At 35.5% G+C, this 14,543-nt stretch overlaps 1 protein-coding gene across 4 annotated transcripts; it reads left to right on the top strand.

Moving 5' to 3' along the window:
• Positions 1-4,390: 4,390 nt before the first annotated feature.
• Positions 4,391-14,543, top strand: LOC132173633 (uncharacterized). Of its 4 annotated transcripts, XM_059585179.2 has the most exons (13): positions 4,391-4,791; positions 7,345-7,444; positions 8,194-8,419; positions 8,516-9,323; positions 10,269-10,336; positions 10,425-10,492; positions 12,388-12,491; positions 12,990-13,062; positions 13,144-13,324; positions 13,463-13,555; positions 13,756-13,954; positions 14,049-14,138; positions 14,214-14,543. In XM_059585179.2, the coding sequence occupies exons 3-10, from the start codon at positions 8,215-8,217 to the stop codon at positions 13,546-13,548; spliced, it is 1,593 nt and encodes a 530-aa protein (XP_059441162.2). In that variant the 5' UTR covers positions 4,391-4,791; positions 7,345-7,444; positions 8,194-8,214; the 3' UTR covers positions 13,549-13,555; positions 13,756-13,954; positions 14,049-14,138; positions 14,214-14,543. The 4 variants fall into 4 exon arrangements, with proteins under 4 accessions (XP_059441162.2, XP_059441159.2, XP_059441160.2 ...); XM_059585176.2 differs by having other exon boundaries at positions 13,463-13,954; XM_059585177.2 differs by having other exon boundaries at positions 7,340-7,444; positions 13,463-13,954.

Raw genomic sequence — 14,543 nt, 5'->3', positions numbered from 1 at the left:
AATTGAGGTATTGGGGCATTTTAAGACAAAGTTAACAATAAGAAGCAAATTGCTACATATACTTCATGCAAATAATAATATCTCTTGACAGCAAATATGTTCATATATATGATCGGAAGCTCTCCATATCGTCATCAAGATCTCCACTTTTGTCACATTTATCCACTCTAGGGACTTTGAATTTACCAGTAAGATGTTACCTCATCACTCGATTCGTGAAGGGAAGATTGGTATCTTGCATAAGAAGGCAAATATGTTGCTAGTTGTAAGAAGGCAACACTAGTTACGTTGAATTAAACCGAAGAAAAATGTTTGGTTTCTCTCATCTATTTCCGTATGAGAGATGCATAAATTTACTATTGAATTTATGAGACCTACACGTGAGTTTCACATATTCAATAATAAATTTAAAAAATAAAGATGAACAAGATATATGTAAGAGATCGAATAATACCAAACACATTTTTTAAACGGAATAAAAAGAATAGAGTTTTTTTAAAAAAATTATTTGATTGTACTTCTAATTTTTTGAAAAAAAAAAAAAATGCAAAAGGAAATAAATATGTAAACTTGACTTATGAAGGCCTCGGCAATCTACCTGACCGTTTTGACTCTAAGCATGTGGTGACATTTAAAGGCCTACACAAAAGCAAATATGCACCCCAATAAATAAAGAATTGTCTCTAAGCATGTGGTGACATTTAAAGGCCTACACAAAAGCAAATATGCACCCCAATAAATAAAGAATTGTCTTTTGCTCTGAAAATTATATATATATATATATATATGCACTGGATCTGTCTCTGGTATTTTCATTTCACGGGTCTAATTGAAATATAAAATTTATGAAGAAGAATTGAGCCTCATTTTAAATATATTACTACACTACGGACTTTACAAAATTGGACAATCAAGTTCTACTATTATATTTTGTACAGAGTAATATTATATTTTACAATTATTTTACTTCAATTGATACAATGTGTTTTAAATAATTTTTTTATATCAAATACTTAAAAAATATTACTCAAACATGTCACTTGAATCAATATAAAATTAGTATGAAGAGAAATCTTCTTTTATTTTATTTAATGCAGTAGTATAACTCTCTTGAACCATTAAAGAAAGGTCTCATGTGTTTGCAGTTTGCTATACAAAATCCGTACGACCCAAATTCCTAGATCAAGATTGTATACTTTTCCACATTAATGCCCTTCGGTTGTCAAGACATCTCTACATCTTCACGATGAGGAAGGGTGGGACCAAATCCTTTTTCCTATTTATTCCTAGCTCCTTATTCTCCTCCTAAAAATCCCCCTTTGTATTTAGCAAATATTTCTCTTCATCCGAGAGAAAATATTTCTCTATTCACTAGAAAAGTAAAGGCATAATTACCGAGCATTTCTCTTTCTTCTTTTTATTATTATTATTATTATTATTATTATTATTATTATTTAGTTTTTTTTTAAAAATATACATTTAAAAAAAAAAACTGAACTAAACTAAAAAAATTTATATAGAATGATTACATTATATGATATTTTCCCACCGAAAGAAACTTATAAAAGATAATTTAGCATAGCATAGTCAGAGTAATCACATTTTTTAATGAAACTTATTGATCATAAAACTAACTTAAGAGATTAATTAGTACATTAACTTTCCAAATCTGGGCCGACTAAGTTCCAATATTGCATTTTGGACCGTTAAATCGGGGGAAATTTGTTGTTACGGCAAGATGTGGAAAAGCTGCGGATATTGACCTGCCACTGCCAGCAAATTTCCCTCCCCAAGAAGATGGGGCCTACCATAGAACGATCTTTGGATTTTGGTAAACTATAACAGTAAACACTTTTAACTTTTATAATTTAGATTAAAAAAATTAAGATATGATGATGTGCATATATAATTTGGATCAATTTGCACAAATTTGCATCGCAAATCTACGAACAGATGCATATATATATTCTTTCATAATAAACGGATGACCAATTTGCATAATGCTAGAGCCTTGGAGGCACGCCCCCGCTCTCTCTCTCTCTTGCAATTTTGTGTAGATTTATTTATTTATTTTACTGTTATGGGTGAATAATGAATATAGTTTGGTATGGGGGAAAGTACGGTATTTATATTTCCAGCTTTTATGGGCTATCCCAACTCGCAAAGCCGCAAAGATTCTTTTTACTTTAAATTTATTATTTTCCCCTTACTCTTCGTTCATCATTGGCTAAGTCTGATAAAGTTATTTTTTTTTTTTTGTCTTTTTTCACATTTCTTTAGATTGCGAAGTCTTTTGAATTTGAAGCAAAACCACTATCCCCCACAAAGCGTGTGGAATTTTGCGCTAAAAATCCACGCGTTTTCGAGTCTTTGGGACCCCACCCAGTGCACCGACCCAACCGCGAAGCCACAATCCTCCACGAGTCCACATGCGTATAAACACAATACATGCCAACGTCGTCTTCCGGGAACACATACTTGTTCTCAGTAGATCGGCAGAGGAGAAATGGAGAATATGCATCTGGTGGTAGATTTTAGATACGTGGTTCCCCCACTCATCAATCTCGCCAAGCCTTGGGCTCCAGATCATCCTGACTTGAATAACCAACTCTTCGTGATGGCATGTCTGGCTCTTGCCATAATTGCCACATTAGTCTTCCTCTTCACCTCCGTCAAGCTCCCTCTTATTCTCACTGTGGAGCGACTTCGCTTGAGACCAGGAGATTTCTCCGCTCCCCTCACTCTTTCATTGCTAGCCTCCCTCTTTCTCTCATCATCACTTTTCTGGGATGTTTTTCCCATGCTCGTAATCATATCACCTTGGTATGAAATGCTGCTGGATCTGTTGAAGCGCTTTATCTTCTGGTTCGGTCAAACCCTCCGAGCCATTCCTGATCTTATCGTTATCTGCATCACCCAACGTCCTCATGCTGAACTTGAAGCAGCTCAAGTTTAAGGGAACAACGTATGACCACTTCTTTCTTTTATGGAGCTTCATCGGCGCAGTCTAATATCGTTATATGCTAATTCTCACTATTACATCTTCTAATTGTATATATGGCCATTGTATAAGTTTGTTTGAAATTGTGTGAATGAACTTAAAAAATGCTTTTAGTACTTAACAAAAATAGATCCGTTTAATAATACACTTAAAATGCACTTTTTCACTTTTTTGCTCTTAAAAAGAAAAGCTCAAAACTGGGCTTTAAGAAAAGCGTCAAAATGAGATTTTTTCTAAGGACTATTACATGCTTTTTTATTTTTATTTTTATTTTTTATTTTTTTATAAATAAAAACTCTATTTTCCAACACAATTTCATACAGTAAATAGTATTATTATTAGTATTTCTTAATATGTAATGGAAGAGAAGGATGTGTTACAATTATTGTATGTATGTAATGGTTTTCACGTTACAGAAAATTCTACTTATGATTGATATGCGAAGATATTAATTTTTAATGATTTTGGTCCCCGAATCATTCAAATTTTGAACTCTCATTAGTTATCGAAACCCCAATTCATCTCCCAGTAATCGGATTTATTCTAAGTTTTTTTTTTTTTTAAGCATTAAAAAAGGAAAAAAATTTGAGCCATGGGATAATTATGAATAAATTGATAATTAAGTTGCACATTTGAGCTCGTACTTCGGTCAAAGTCCTCAAAATAAGAAAGCAACAAAAATTTCCCGTTTGATTTCGAGACAGACCAAGAATCCTCCGAAACAAACAGGGCAGATTCGCTTGCAAATATAGGCAATTTTTGCTTGGACTTGTTGTCTTGAGCTGTTGCAACAACGTTGTGATACTAAAATTGATGTAGTCTAGAAGCCATGAATATTTTGGCTCAGATGTATCACACGTCAATTTGATGGGCCTGAGCTAATAGAGGAAAAAAAAAACTTAATGGGCCAGAGCTTCACTTTTCGGGGGACGAGTCAAGATGACCCGATTGGGCCCTTTCATCTAACTAAGACCATCTATGGCCTAATTACTAATCAATCTCTCATAAACTCAATTGGGCCCAAAGATTTTTAAAAACACAATTTTGTTCCAAAATTCTAGCTACATGGATCAAAACTTAAGAAACAGCTTTTTGTTTTTTTTTAAAAGGAAAAATATAAAATGGCCTAACTCAACTAAGTCATTTGTAATTTAATCTCTTAATGTTCAAAATGTAACAAAATAGCCTCAAACTACCAATTAATTATAATTTGGCCACTTCATTAGTTAGCACAGTCAAAATAGATGAAAAATTTAAAACGACATCGTTTTATTAAGTTTAAGTTATTAAAATAAAATTTTTGGAAAAAAAAAAATCTAATTAAAAACAAATCCAGCTAAACTTGCCGTTTTGCTTTCAAAAACACCCTTGCACGACAAACATATGAGACTTCCGTCAATGCTGTTTCTTGAGGAGAGATTCTAGTGTCTGCCAAATACTGAAAAAAAAAAAAAAAAAAAACATTTATTCTTGAAATCAATCTCTCTCTTCACCCAAATTCGTAACCGCCTCCCCCTCTGCTCATCTCAGTTTGCTCTCTTCATACAAAAATCTTTCACCTCCCCCTCTCTCTTTCTCCTCTTTTTTCTTCCCTCTCCTCTCACCGACGGCCGGAGACGGCGAAGGCCAAGCACTTCGTCTTCTTCGTTCCAGTTCGTCACTTCCAGCTCAAAACCTTCTCCTATCCGGCTCACAGCTCGTCAACGATTGTTTTAAAAATTAGGGGTTTTACGAAATAAGTTTCTTAGGGTTTATTTGTGAATCGCGGCCGTTCAGTCTCTCGATTCCAGGTATCTCTCTCCATCTCTTCTATCTCTCATCTCTCGCCCTCTCTCTGTATTTCTATCTCTCATCTCTCGGTTTGTTTTGGAAGAAGATAGGGTTTCATTTGATGTGTTTTGTGATTTGGTACTTATTTCTTTGTGGGTCTAAAATTGACATGTATTGTGATTTAGATTCGTTATTTCGGTCTCTGTTTCATATTGATTTCGGGTGATTGTGGTTGATGAAGCTTAAATCAATTTGGGTATTTGTTTCGGTGATTGAAGGGTTGATTAGGTGTTCTTGTTCAGTTGTAGTTGATTAATTGATTGCAAATCTTGGGGTTTGATTTTGGAGGTTTTGTGGTTGAATTGAAATGTTCTGGGCTGTCAAACCAATTGGGTTTCGAGAGGAGTTTTGAGTTGGTGATTTTTGGGGGATGGCCAAAAACCTCACATCTTCAGCCATAATGCTATGGGAGAGATTGGAGAGGATATTGCTATGGGAATAGAACTCTGAGTTCGTACACTCCAATCAAGAAGATAAATGGTTTCAGCATCTGATGGTACACTCCAATCAGTTGATCAAATACTTGCAAAAAAAAAAAAAAAGTAGATTAAAAAGATAAGTCAAATAAGAAGGATTAAAAGTCCAATTAGTTGATGAAAAATTAAAAGAAGTAGAAAAATGGTTTCAGCATCTGATGGAACATCTTAGAATAGGGGAACCTTTCTTTTTTCCATAAAGATTATAGATAGGTACTGTCCTAGTTTCTGAGTTTAGAAGCTGGATGTTTGTATTAGTTAGTCTCTGGTTGAGGAGTTTCTAGTTGGGTTTGTAAGGAGCCTGTTTGTAGGCTCCTTTGTTGTGTGTAAGCTGTTGTAGCTGGTTGTTTAGTTTGTTTCTAGTGTCGAATGAAATTTTACTTATTCATCCAAAAAAAAAAAAAAAAAAGGTACTGTCCTAGTGAAACCCACATTGTAACTTTAGAGAGTCAATTGTAACTTTTTTAAGTTTAGGGACACATTGTAACTAGTGAAACCCACACATAAAACATAAGAACATAATAAAATCCTAAAACGTTTATCTGATGGATAAAAACTACGTATATACCCTTGACTCTTAAAATTAAAGTAAAAGAAAATGGACTTTCATTACCTGCATCGAGGAAAGAGGGAGAGAGAGAGAGAGAGAGAGAGAGAGAGAGAAGCGATAGTAAGAAATTTGAAAAGAAATAACAAATACCTTGCTAGAGGGCCTGAGATTCAACCATAATGAACAAATCTTTCTCTGAACAGGGCAATGGGTCTGAGAACCAAGTCAAGCATTTCACAACTCTTAATTCTATGTTATTATGCTAAGGATGTTCCCAAGGTGAGAGTAATAGCGTCAGGACTAATTTGTAGTGTACAGTCAGCTGATTTATTATCCATGTCATCAGATACCTTAATCTAGCATATAGAGAGACAAAGCCTCCCCATCACACATATTTTCACCATATTGAGTAGATAATTTGTTCTCTGCTATAATGCAATTTATCTGTTAGCTGGTCTCACCCATTCCCCAAGCCTAATATAATCTTCTATAGCCTATTGATGCTTGTGTACCAACATGTTTTGCCAGCATTAATGTTAATTTATAAGTTAGTGGGAAGAAGAATCATGCACATTAAAAGCTTTCAATTTGTGCTCAGTTTTTGTTTATTATCCATGTCATCAATTTGTCCCCAATACCTTTATTCCCTTACATCTTCAACAGAGCAAAGAGCATGAGCAAATTATCCAATTATCCTTCACTAATGGCCAGCCAACTGTGATTTCTCAATGAGGCAGAGAATTTTTCCCTATAATACTCGGCCACCCCTAGGGCCATGGGGTGGCCCCAACTGGCCCTTGGGGGTGGCTCTCATGTCTTAGGTGGGGTGGTCGGCCACCCCATATATTTTTATTATTTTATTATATATATTTTTAGAAATTTAAATGATATTTTATTATTTTTTAATTAGTGAGACACATGGCAGCTTCTAGACCCTTAGATGAGCTTCAATGGCTAAGATTTAAAAAAAAAATTGATGAGCAATTTTCCAGCTATTGTTAGGATCCCGGTGCTTAATGCTTACATAAATTAATAAACACACATATATACATCTAATATCTTTACTTAAAGATATATAAAAAGTGGGAATGCAAGCAAACGGTGATTTTTCTTTTGCACTTTAAATTTATTATTTTACTATTATTTTACCCTTACTCTTTGTTCATCATGATTTAGTTAGATAAGGTTATTTTTGTCTTTTGACATTTCTTTAGATTGCGAAACTACTAATTTGCCCTTCATGAATCTAATGCATTTAAAAAGTTGTGTGGATATTTTTGTCTTTTATCTTAATCTTAAAGCTATAATAAAAGCACCGATTCCACAGGAACAGTAAAAATTTTGTTTGAGAGTAAAATGACTATTTTGACCTTCTTGAATAAAAAGAACTTGAAAAGTTGTTTGTACATTTTTGTCTTTTTAATGCAACTACTCCCACTTCCCCTCCTATTTCTTTGTTAATTTCTTCCTCTCTTTGTCTAGAACAGAGAGAAAGATCGAGAGAGACGAGCGGAGAGTGAGATGCTAAGATAGAGGGAGGCTGAGAAACAAACTAAAGATAGCTATTGCTGGATATTGCTTCCTCAGGTTAGTGATTGAGTATTGCTATTGCTGGGTTTTTTTTTTTGTGTGTGTGTGTGTGTGTGGGAAGTTGATTTAGTGGTAAAGTATTGACCTTTGGATGATTGGTTTCTTTGTATGATTTTTAACAAGTTTGGGTATGATTTTTCCTGGGTGAAATTTGATGGGTTTTCTTTAATTGTTTCTTCCTCTCTTTGTCCAGCACAGGTTAGTGATTGGGTATTGCTGAGTTTTTTTGTGGGAAATTGATTTAGGATCCTTTCTATGACTTTTATAGATAAATTTTCAATTTTTCCTGGGTGAAATTTGATGGGTTTTCTTTAATTGTTTCTTCCTCTCTTTGTCCAGCACAGGTTAGTGATTGGGTATTGCTGGGTTTTTTTTTTTTGTTTTTTGTGGGAAATTGATTTAGTGGTTATTTAACTTATTTTTGTCTTTCAAACCTTTTTTCTTCGTTCTTCTTTGACACAAAAGATGGCTTTTGACTGTTTTCTTCAAAATCGTCTGATTGAAATTGGATTCAACTTGATTTTGCTATTGCCTGGTTTGTGTTTGATTTTTTGCGCCTGTGGAAAATTCCAAAATATAGTTAAAATGCTGAAATAGGCAATTGTAGCCCATTAATAGAGTCTGCTTGGGTTTTGGCAGTAGTAGAGGAGCTAAAAACCCTTTTGATGTTGCTAGGAAACCTACTGGAGTAACTTTATATTTGGCATGAAATTAAGCTCTATAATAAGAATCTACTTTGATTTTAGGAATTTCATTGATATTGAGCAATGGCGGCGGTTTCAACTTCGGGACCCAAGTCCCTTAAAGAATATCTAAAAAGATACGTGAGCAATGGTGAAGAAGAGCAGAAAAAGAAGAAGAGGAAAAAGAAGGTTGAAAGTAAACCAGATGCGAGGGGCGTTTTAGTTGTGGATGAAGATCCAGTTTGGCAGAAACCAGTAAATCTTGCTGAGGAAAATGAAGATTCAGATGGTAAAAAGTCATCATGTTCTGTTTGTGTTATATGGTTTGCCATTCTGGGTTATGTGTGTTATTATGGTGATGATCATTTTCTAATGTTTTATGTAGATGAAGAGAAGCCACAAGTTGATGAGGACATTGAGGTTAAGCGGATGAGGAGGCTCGAACAACTGAGGGCCAGGCGTCCATATAATGCCATATCAGACGATGGAAGTGGTTGGGTTCCACTCTCTCCTAAACATGGGAAATCTAGTGACCCGTATTCTGATATGTCACCACCTCGTAAACAAAGGGTTCGGAACGACACACCTTCACCAGAACCTGAACTGAAGCCTTCAGATTCTGGCAGAGATAACACCGATTTGTCACCTGCACGGCAGTGGCGGAAACACCACCATACTCCATCACCTGAACGTGATACAAAGCGTGCATATTCCACTGACCTGAACTCTGATATGTCTCCACCTCGCAAACGGAGGGTTTGGAATGACACACCTTCATCAGAACATGGAGTGAGGCCTTTAGAATCTGACAAAGCAGATGCTGATTTGTCACCTCCACGGCAGCAGCAGAAGCGTCATCGTACACCATCACCATCACTTGACATTTCTCCTCCTCGACGGGGTCGTTGTGATTCTCCATATCAAGATGACTTCCGCGCTTCCCTGGGGTCAGACCTTTCACCTCCAAGGAAAAGCCGGAAGGATGTTGGGAGAAATGGGCCGCCTGATCTTTCCCCTCCACGTAGACATCGAATCGAAACCAATGCTTCAGGTGCATCTTTGCCGACAGACCTTTCTCCACCAAGGAAAAGCCGAAAGGAAGTTGCAGTGAAAGAGCAACAAAAAACAGGCCTGGTTTCTGGTCAAGACATCAGTGAAGAGATTGCTAGAACTAAGAAGAATGATTGGTTGAGGTATACAACTACTTTATGATGTTGAAATTTCACATTTCTTTTTAAATTCACTCTGATGATGTCACTTTCATGGTCAATGAATTATGCTTACCATCTTTATTGAGTCATTTTAAATATTTCATTTCAAATTTTTTTGTCTTATATGCACATTCAAAACCAATCCATCGTGAGCTTAGTTGCCATATATAACTTGTGTTTTGTATCATGCTGTTAGAACGTTTGGTTTCTCTTGTAGCTAGCAATGAGACTTTACATAAAGTCAACAAACTTCTGCTGACCTCTTGTTCCGATGGTGTACTCATCCAATGCTGCAGTAGAGTGATATTTAAGTTTTTCTTGATGAGCATTGTTGCATGCAACCTTTGGATAAGTTCCCATTTGCATGGGTAGCAACAGGGTCTGCGTTAATTGTGCCCAGGCTAGGAAGGTAGGCTATATGGAATCCTCCTTCAGGATTCATTGAGGCTACATATATGATCTTCTCTAACAGTCAGCATTTACAGTATTAAGCTTACAAACGCATGCATTGGTTACGTAGTTTCCATAATGGTCAAAATTGGCTTTGCCCTCTATAAGGGGAAGCTACAAATACTTGTCTGTGAGTGTATGTGCATTAGGCATTGGCATAAATGGTCATGATTTACAATCCTCACTATATATAAAGTCTATCTGGTCTGCTTGTATGTGATTAGAATTTTGTCTGAATTATGGTGTATGATTATTTTTCTTTCCTTTTAGTATGGGGCAAGGGAATAGAGTTATGGATTAATGTAGAATATTACTGTGGTCAGTGATCAGTTCTTTTATGTATTATTACTCTAATAAACACGGCCACAAATAGGAATATAGATTTGAGGTTTATATTATTATGCTCTTTTTTTTTTTTTTTTTTGGTTTAGTAAATGTAAGTTGTTTATTGTGTCTGATATTTGTTCCTCTGTGTAGGTTTAACAAGATGGATCCTTCTATAAGTGGTCGAGGGGCGGAACCTGTATATCGTGATAGGATAAAAGGTCAAGAAAAGTCTTTTTTGTTAATTTTTTAATGTTATGTCTAGCTTGGTGGTGCATGCAAGCTTTGTCTCACTCGTCAATGCTGCAGGAGAGCGTATATCGAAGGAAGAGTTCCTCAAATCAAGGCAGAAAGTAAAAGTAGAAGAGAAACCCAAGGTAATTTGGAATAGAACCTTGAATATGTCATGCTTGAGTTGTGATATAGTGAGTCATGTTTGACTAGTGAATTGTGTCATGATCCAGAATCCACAGAAATTATTCTTATCAATATAATTGACCATATTTTAATAATAACTATCATGCATGATTTTGTGATCTTTTTCCTTGTTCTTGATCTTGCTGGGTGTTTTTATCTTATATATTTCCTGTGTACTTGGGTTGCGCTTCTTGCAGCTTTTAATAAATTTGCTTTATTTACCAAAAGAAATTTTAGTAATAACTTTTGTTATAAAAATTACACATCCTAGTGGCTGAACCTTTAATATGGCAAATTGTATGTGTGTGTGTGTGTGTGTGTATTTTGTGGTAATCAAGAAATTTTGTGTCTTGAATGTGACACAGAGTTTCCCAGTTTTAGATTGCTTATATTAAAGCATTAACACAAAAGAGTAACAGCTTCAAATTATCAACCTTTAGATTTCCTTTTTAGCCATGTTTGTGGCCTTTTTGACATTTCTTCTTTCATGATGGGGGGGTGGTGAAGATTCTATTTCTATACATATAGGAAATTTAAGTATTGGGAGTTATTCACTTTAGACTGTTGCAAAAAAAATCTGCTTTTAAAAGGGAACACTTTACAAGGTTTTTTTTTTGTGTTCTTTTTCTCCTTCTAGATAGGCGTTTCTCCTGTATACTTCATGTGTACCTAGATTGTGCTTTGCGCTTTTAATAATATTTCAATTACTTATATATATATATAAAAATGAACACTTTCCAAGTGATCTATGTCTGAGCAACTTTATGGTGGTTCTCTTTTGAATATGTCAGGTGTCATAGTATATTGTATTATAAATTTAATGTTTATTCTTTAAATAGGACATTTTGAACTCATCCACAAAGTTGAATGGCATAGATATGACTTGGCAGAAAGTTTTCCTTCTATTTATTTTTATACATATGAATGGTAAAGAAGATGATGCTACAAACATGGAAAGTGGCCTGGAATAGTGTCCATGTCTCTAATTTTTCTGAGTTTTTGGAGTTATGTTCTTCTTTTTCTATAATTTAAGGGTTCTCTTGTATAATCCCTGTGTACTAGGGTTGCACCCCTCTATGATTTGAATGAATATACATTACTTATAAAAAAAAAAATTGTTTGTCATGAGTGGATGTCTGGACAACCATTTGGGAGCAATAATTGATGCTCCTAGTCTTTCTTCAGTTATGTGATGTCTATTTTAGCTTTGGCTGAATAAGCTTTTCATTTTATTCTAAAATTATGGATCTTTGATTTTGACTAATGATTAAATATCATGTTAAATTTTTACTTATCAAAAAAAAATATCATGTTAAATTTTTGTCAAGGATAGAAATGTTGCCAGTTGGGTTGTGAGGGATAAGGGCTAGTTGGGGTATGGGGCCTATGCCCCTGTGGATGTGTGTGAGCTGAGGATTAATTTTTTATTTTTTATTTTTTTCCAATTGTTTGTGAGGACTTAATTGTGGTGGGGAGAGAACCAGTCTTGTACCAACTGCAATGTGATGATGTTCATCAAAGCTATGAAAGTTCTCGTTTTCCTCATCTTTTTTCATATCTTGAGAGACTTTATTAGTGTTGCTATAGTTATTCTGTTAATTCTCAAAGAGACTTGGTGGTTATCAATACTACTCGGTGAAGAAATTCTAATCCAGTATGGGGGAATGAGAAATAAAGGCTTCTAGATATGTTAAGTGCATCTTGGTTGAGGACTTGGGGAATTAGTGAGCAAGTTTTAATTTCTCTTTCTGCTGTGTTGTAGCTTGAGTTTAAAGCTTCTTTCCTTGAAAAATAAACTTTTATCTGTTTCTTGTAGAAGGAGAGTTAATATTCATTTGCTGTGTGTTTTTATCAGGAGGTAAAGTTGGAATGGGGCAAGGGCTTGGCTCAAAAGCGGGAAGCTGAAGGTAGGCTGCAGGAGTTGGAACTTGAGAAGGACAAACCATTTGCACGAACCAGGTAAAACTAAAGATGTCAGATATCAAGGTGCCTTTTTCATTTAAACGTGTTCTGTGTTTTCAATGACATAAGTTGCTTTTTCCAGTATAGTCATAGTGACAAATTTTTTATATAGTATTTTTAGACATTTTATCATGCCACAAATATTTGGGCATATTTTTTACCATGTGTTTAGAAGATCTTATAGGTGGGGAAAAGCTGTTGTAATTGGTGTTTATGACAGTGTTAATGTAATCCAGCACAATAAGTGGGTGCAAATACAGGTTCTGGCCTGTTCTCCTCTGTGGTGCCCGACTAAATTTGGGGTCCTTTACTGATCATGGATTACTTATGGTGACAAAAAGATGATTTGATGAATAATATATTAGCTGTGCTTGACTGCATGTCTATACATCTTCTGTTCAATAAAGGCACTATCGTTACATTCATTTTCCTGTCTTCCTTTGTGTACACCTAGTTGCTATTTTAGGAATTAATCAATGCGTTCCTGGTCTGCAGAGATGATCCGGAACTCGACAACATGATGAAAGAGAGATTAAGATGGGGTGATCCCATGGCGCATTTGGTGAAGGTAAGTAATTGACTTGCTTATTTTTTGTTCTGAAATTAAAGTAGTTAATGCTGATTCAACATATCTCCTTGAGATTTGCAGAAAAAGCATCCTGAATTGAATCTCCCGAACCTAGGGGATAACGAGAAGATGAAAGAATCAGGGTTTATTATACCTCAGGACATTCCCAATCACAGCTGGTTAAAAAGAGGATTGGATGCTGCACCAAATCGATATGGTATACGACCAGGGAGACATTGGGATGGAGTTGACCGTAGTAATGGTCAGTTCACTTGTCAAATGTTTTATATATAATTTTCCGTTAAGCTATGGAAACTTACACCAAAGAAACAAAAAAGGATTTACAGAAGTATGTTTAGCATTTAGAATTGATTAATTGATTTTATTTTGCATCTTGTAGGATTTGAGAAGGGATTGTTTAAAAGGACGAATGAGAAACGAGCTACAGAAACGGAAGCATATCTTTGGTCTGTGTCCGATATGTGACTTGAAGGTAATAGTAGAATTCCCAGTTGCAGTGATGTGGTTCCATTCCAGGTAATTTTTGTTGCCTGAACTGTGGACTAGACCAGAATTTTGTCAAGCGAGTAGGTGTGAAGGATTTGAGTGCTGGACTATTCTTGTTGCGGAGTGTTTGAAAAAAGTAAATATAGATGATATGGCTTGACATTTGTCTACTTTTTCCCCGCTTAGGCTTTTCCTTCAATGGAATGTGACCATAATGATCTTTTAGAATGTCGCATGGCCAAATTGAAAGATGTGAACTTTTTCTGGACAATTGGTTGCTGATCAAAAGCTGATTTGAATGCCAGTCGGTTACTATTTGTATCTCTATTCTTCATGATTTGTATCAATACCGTGACTGAATGATGGGATTGGAAGTTGATAAAAGGTATATATTAAAAAAGGAAAAAATCTCCCTTTTATTCTACTTCAGAGGAAATCTGAAACAGGACTTTACATACTCATAACTTGATTGTTTCCAGCCAGGATGCTATATTGATTACTATGGATCCACAAAATCTTGAACTTTTCATTTGGCAAGCTGTCCAACGCAATTATAGCTTGGCGAGAAGGTTAGACAAATTTCCCTCAATTTTAATTGTGTTCAACCTCCTGCATGAAGCTTACAACGATGGTATTCTACGTAGGTGTGGATCCTTAAACCATGGCTGGATATATTCTTTGAGGTAGCACACGCGCCGATGTTGGCCAGATACGTTCACCAGTGGGATCGGATGACACTCTGTTACCCGCCCTCTGCCGCAACGTCTTAGATATTAAGCACCACGGTCTTGCTACTGTTCCGGGACTATGATGTAGTTGCCATAGGCTTTGGCCTCCATTCATACCAGATACTACCATGAATGACTAAAAGAAGTGAAGAAACTAGGGGATTAGCGATGCCGTGTATTTCAGCGTTATTAGCTTGCCCTGGCTGCTAGCATAATTGAAATTAATAACATAATTATTTTTTAGGA

This window comes from Corylus avellana, chromosome 3 (genome assembly GCF_965113065.1).
Source record: "Corylus avellana chromosome 3, dhCorAvel1.hap1.2, whole genome shotgun sequence".
NCBI lineage: Eukaryota > Viridiplantae > Streptophyta > Magnoliopsida > Fagales > Betulaceae > Corylus > Corylus avellana.
This window is presented reverse-complemented; position numbering and strand designations above follow the sequence as displayed.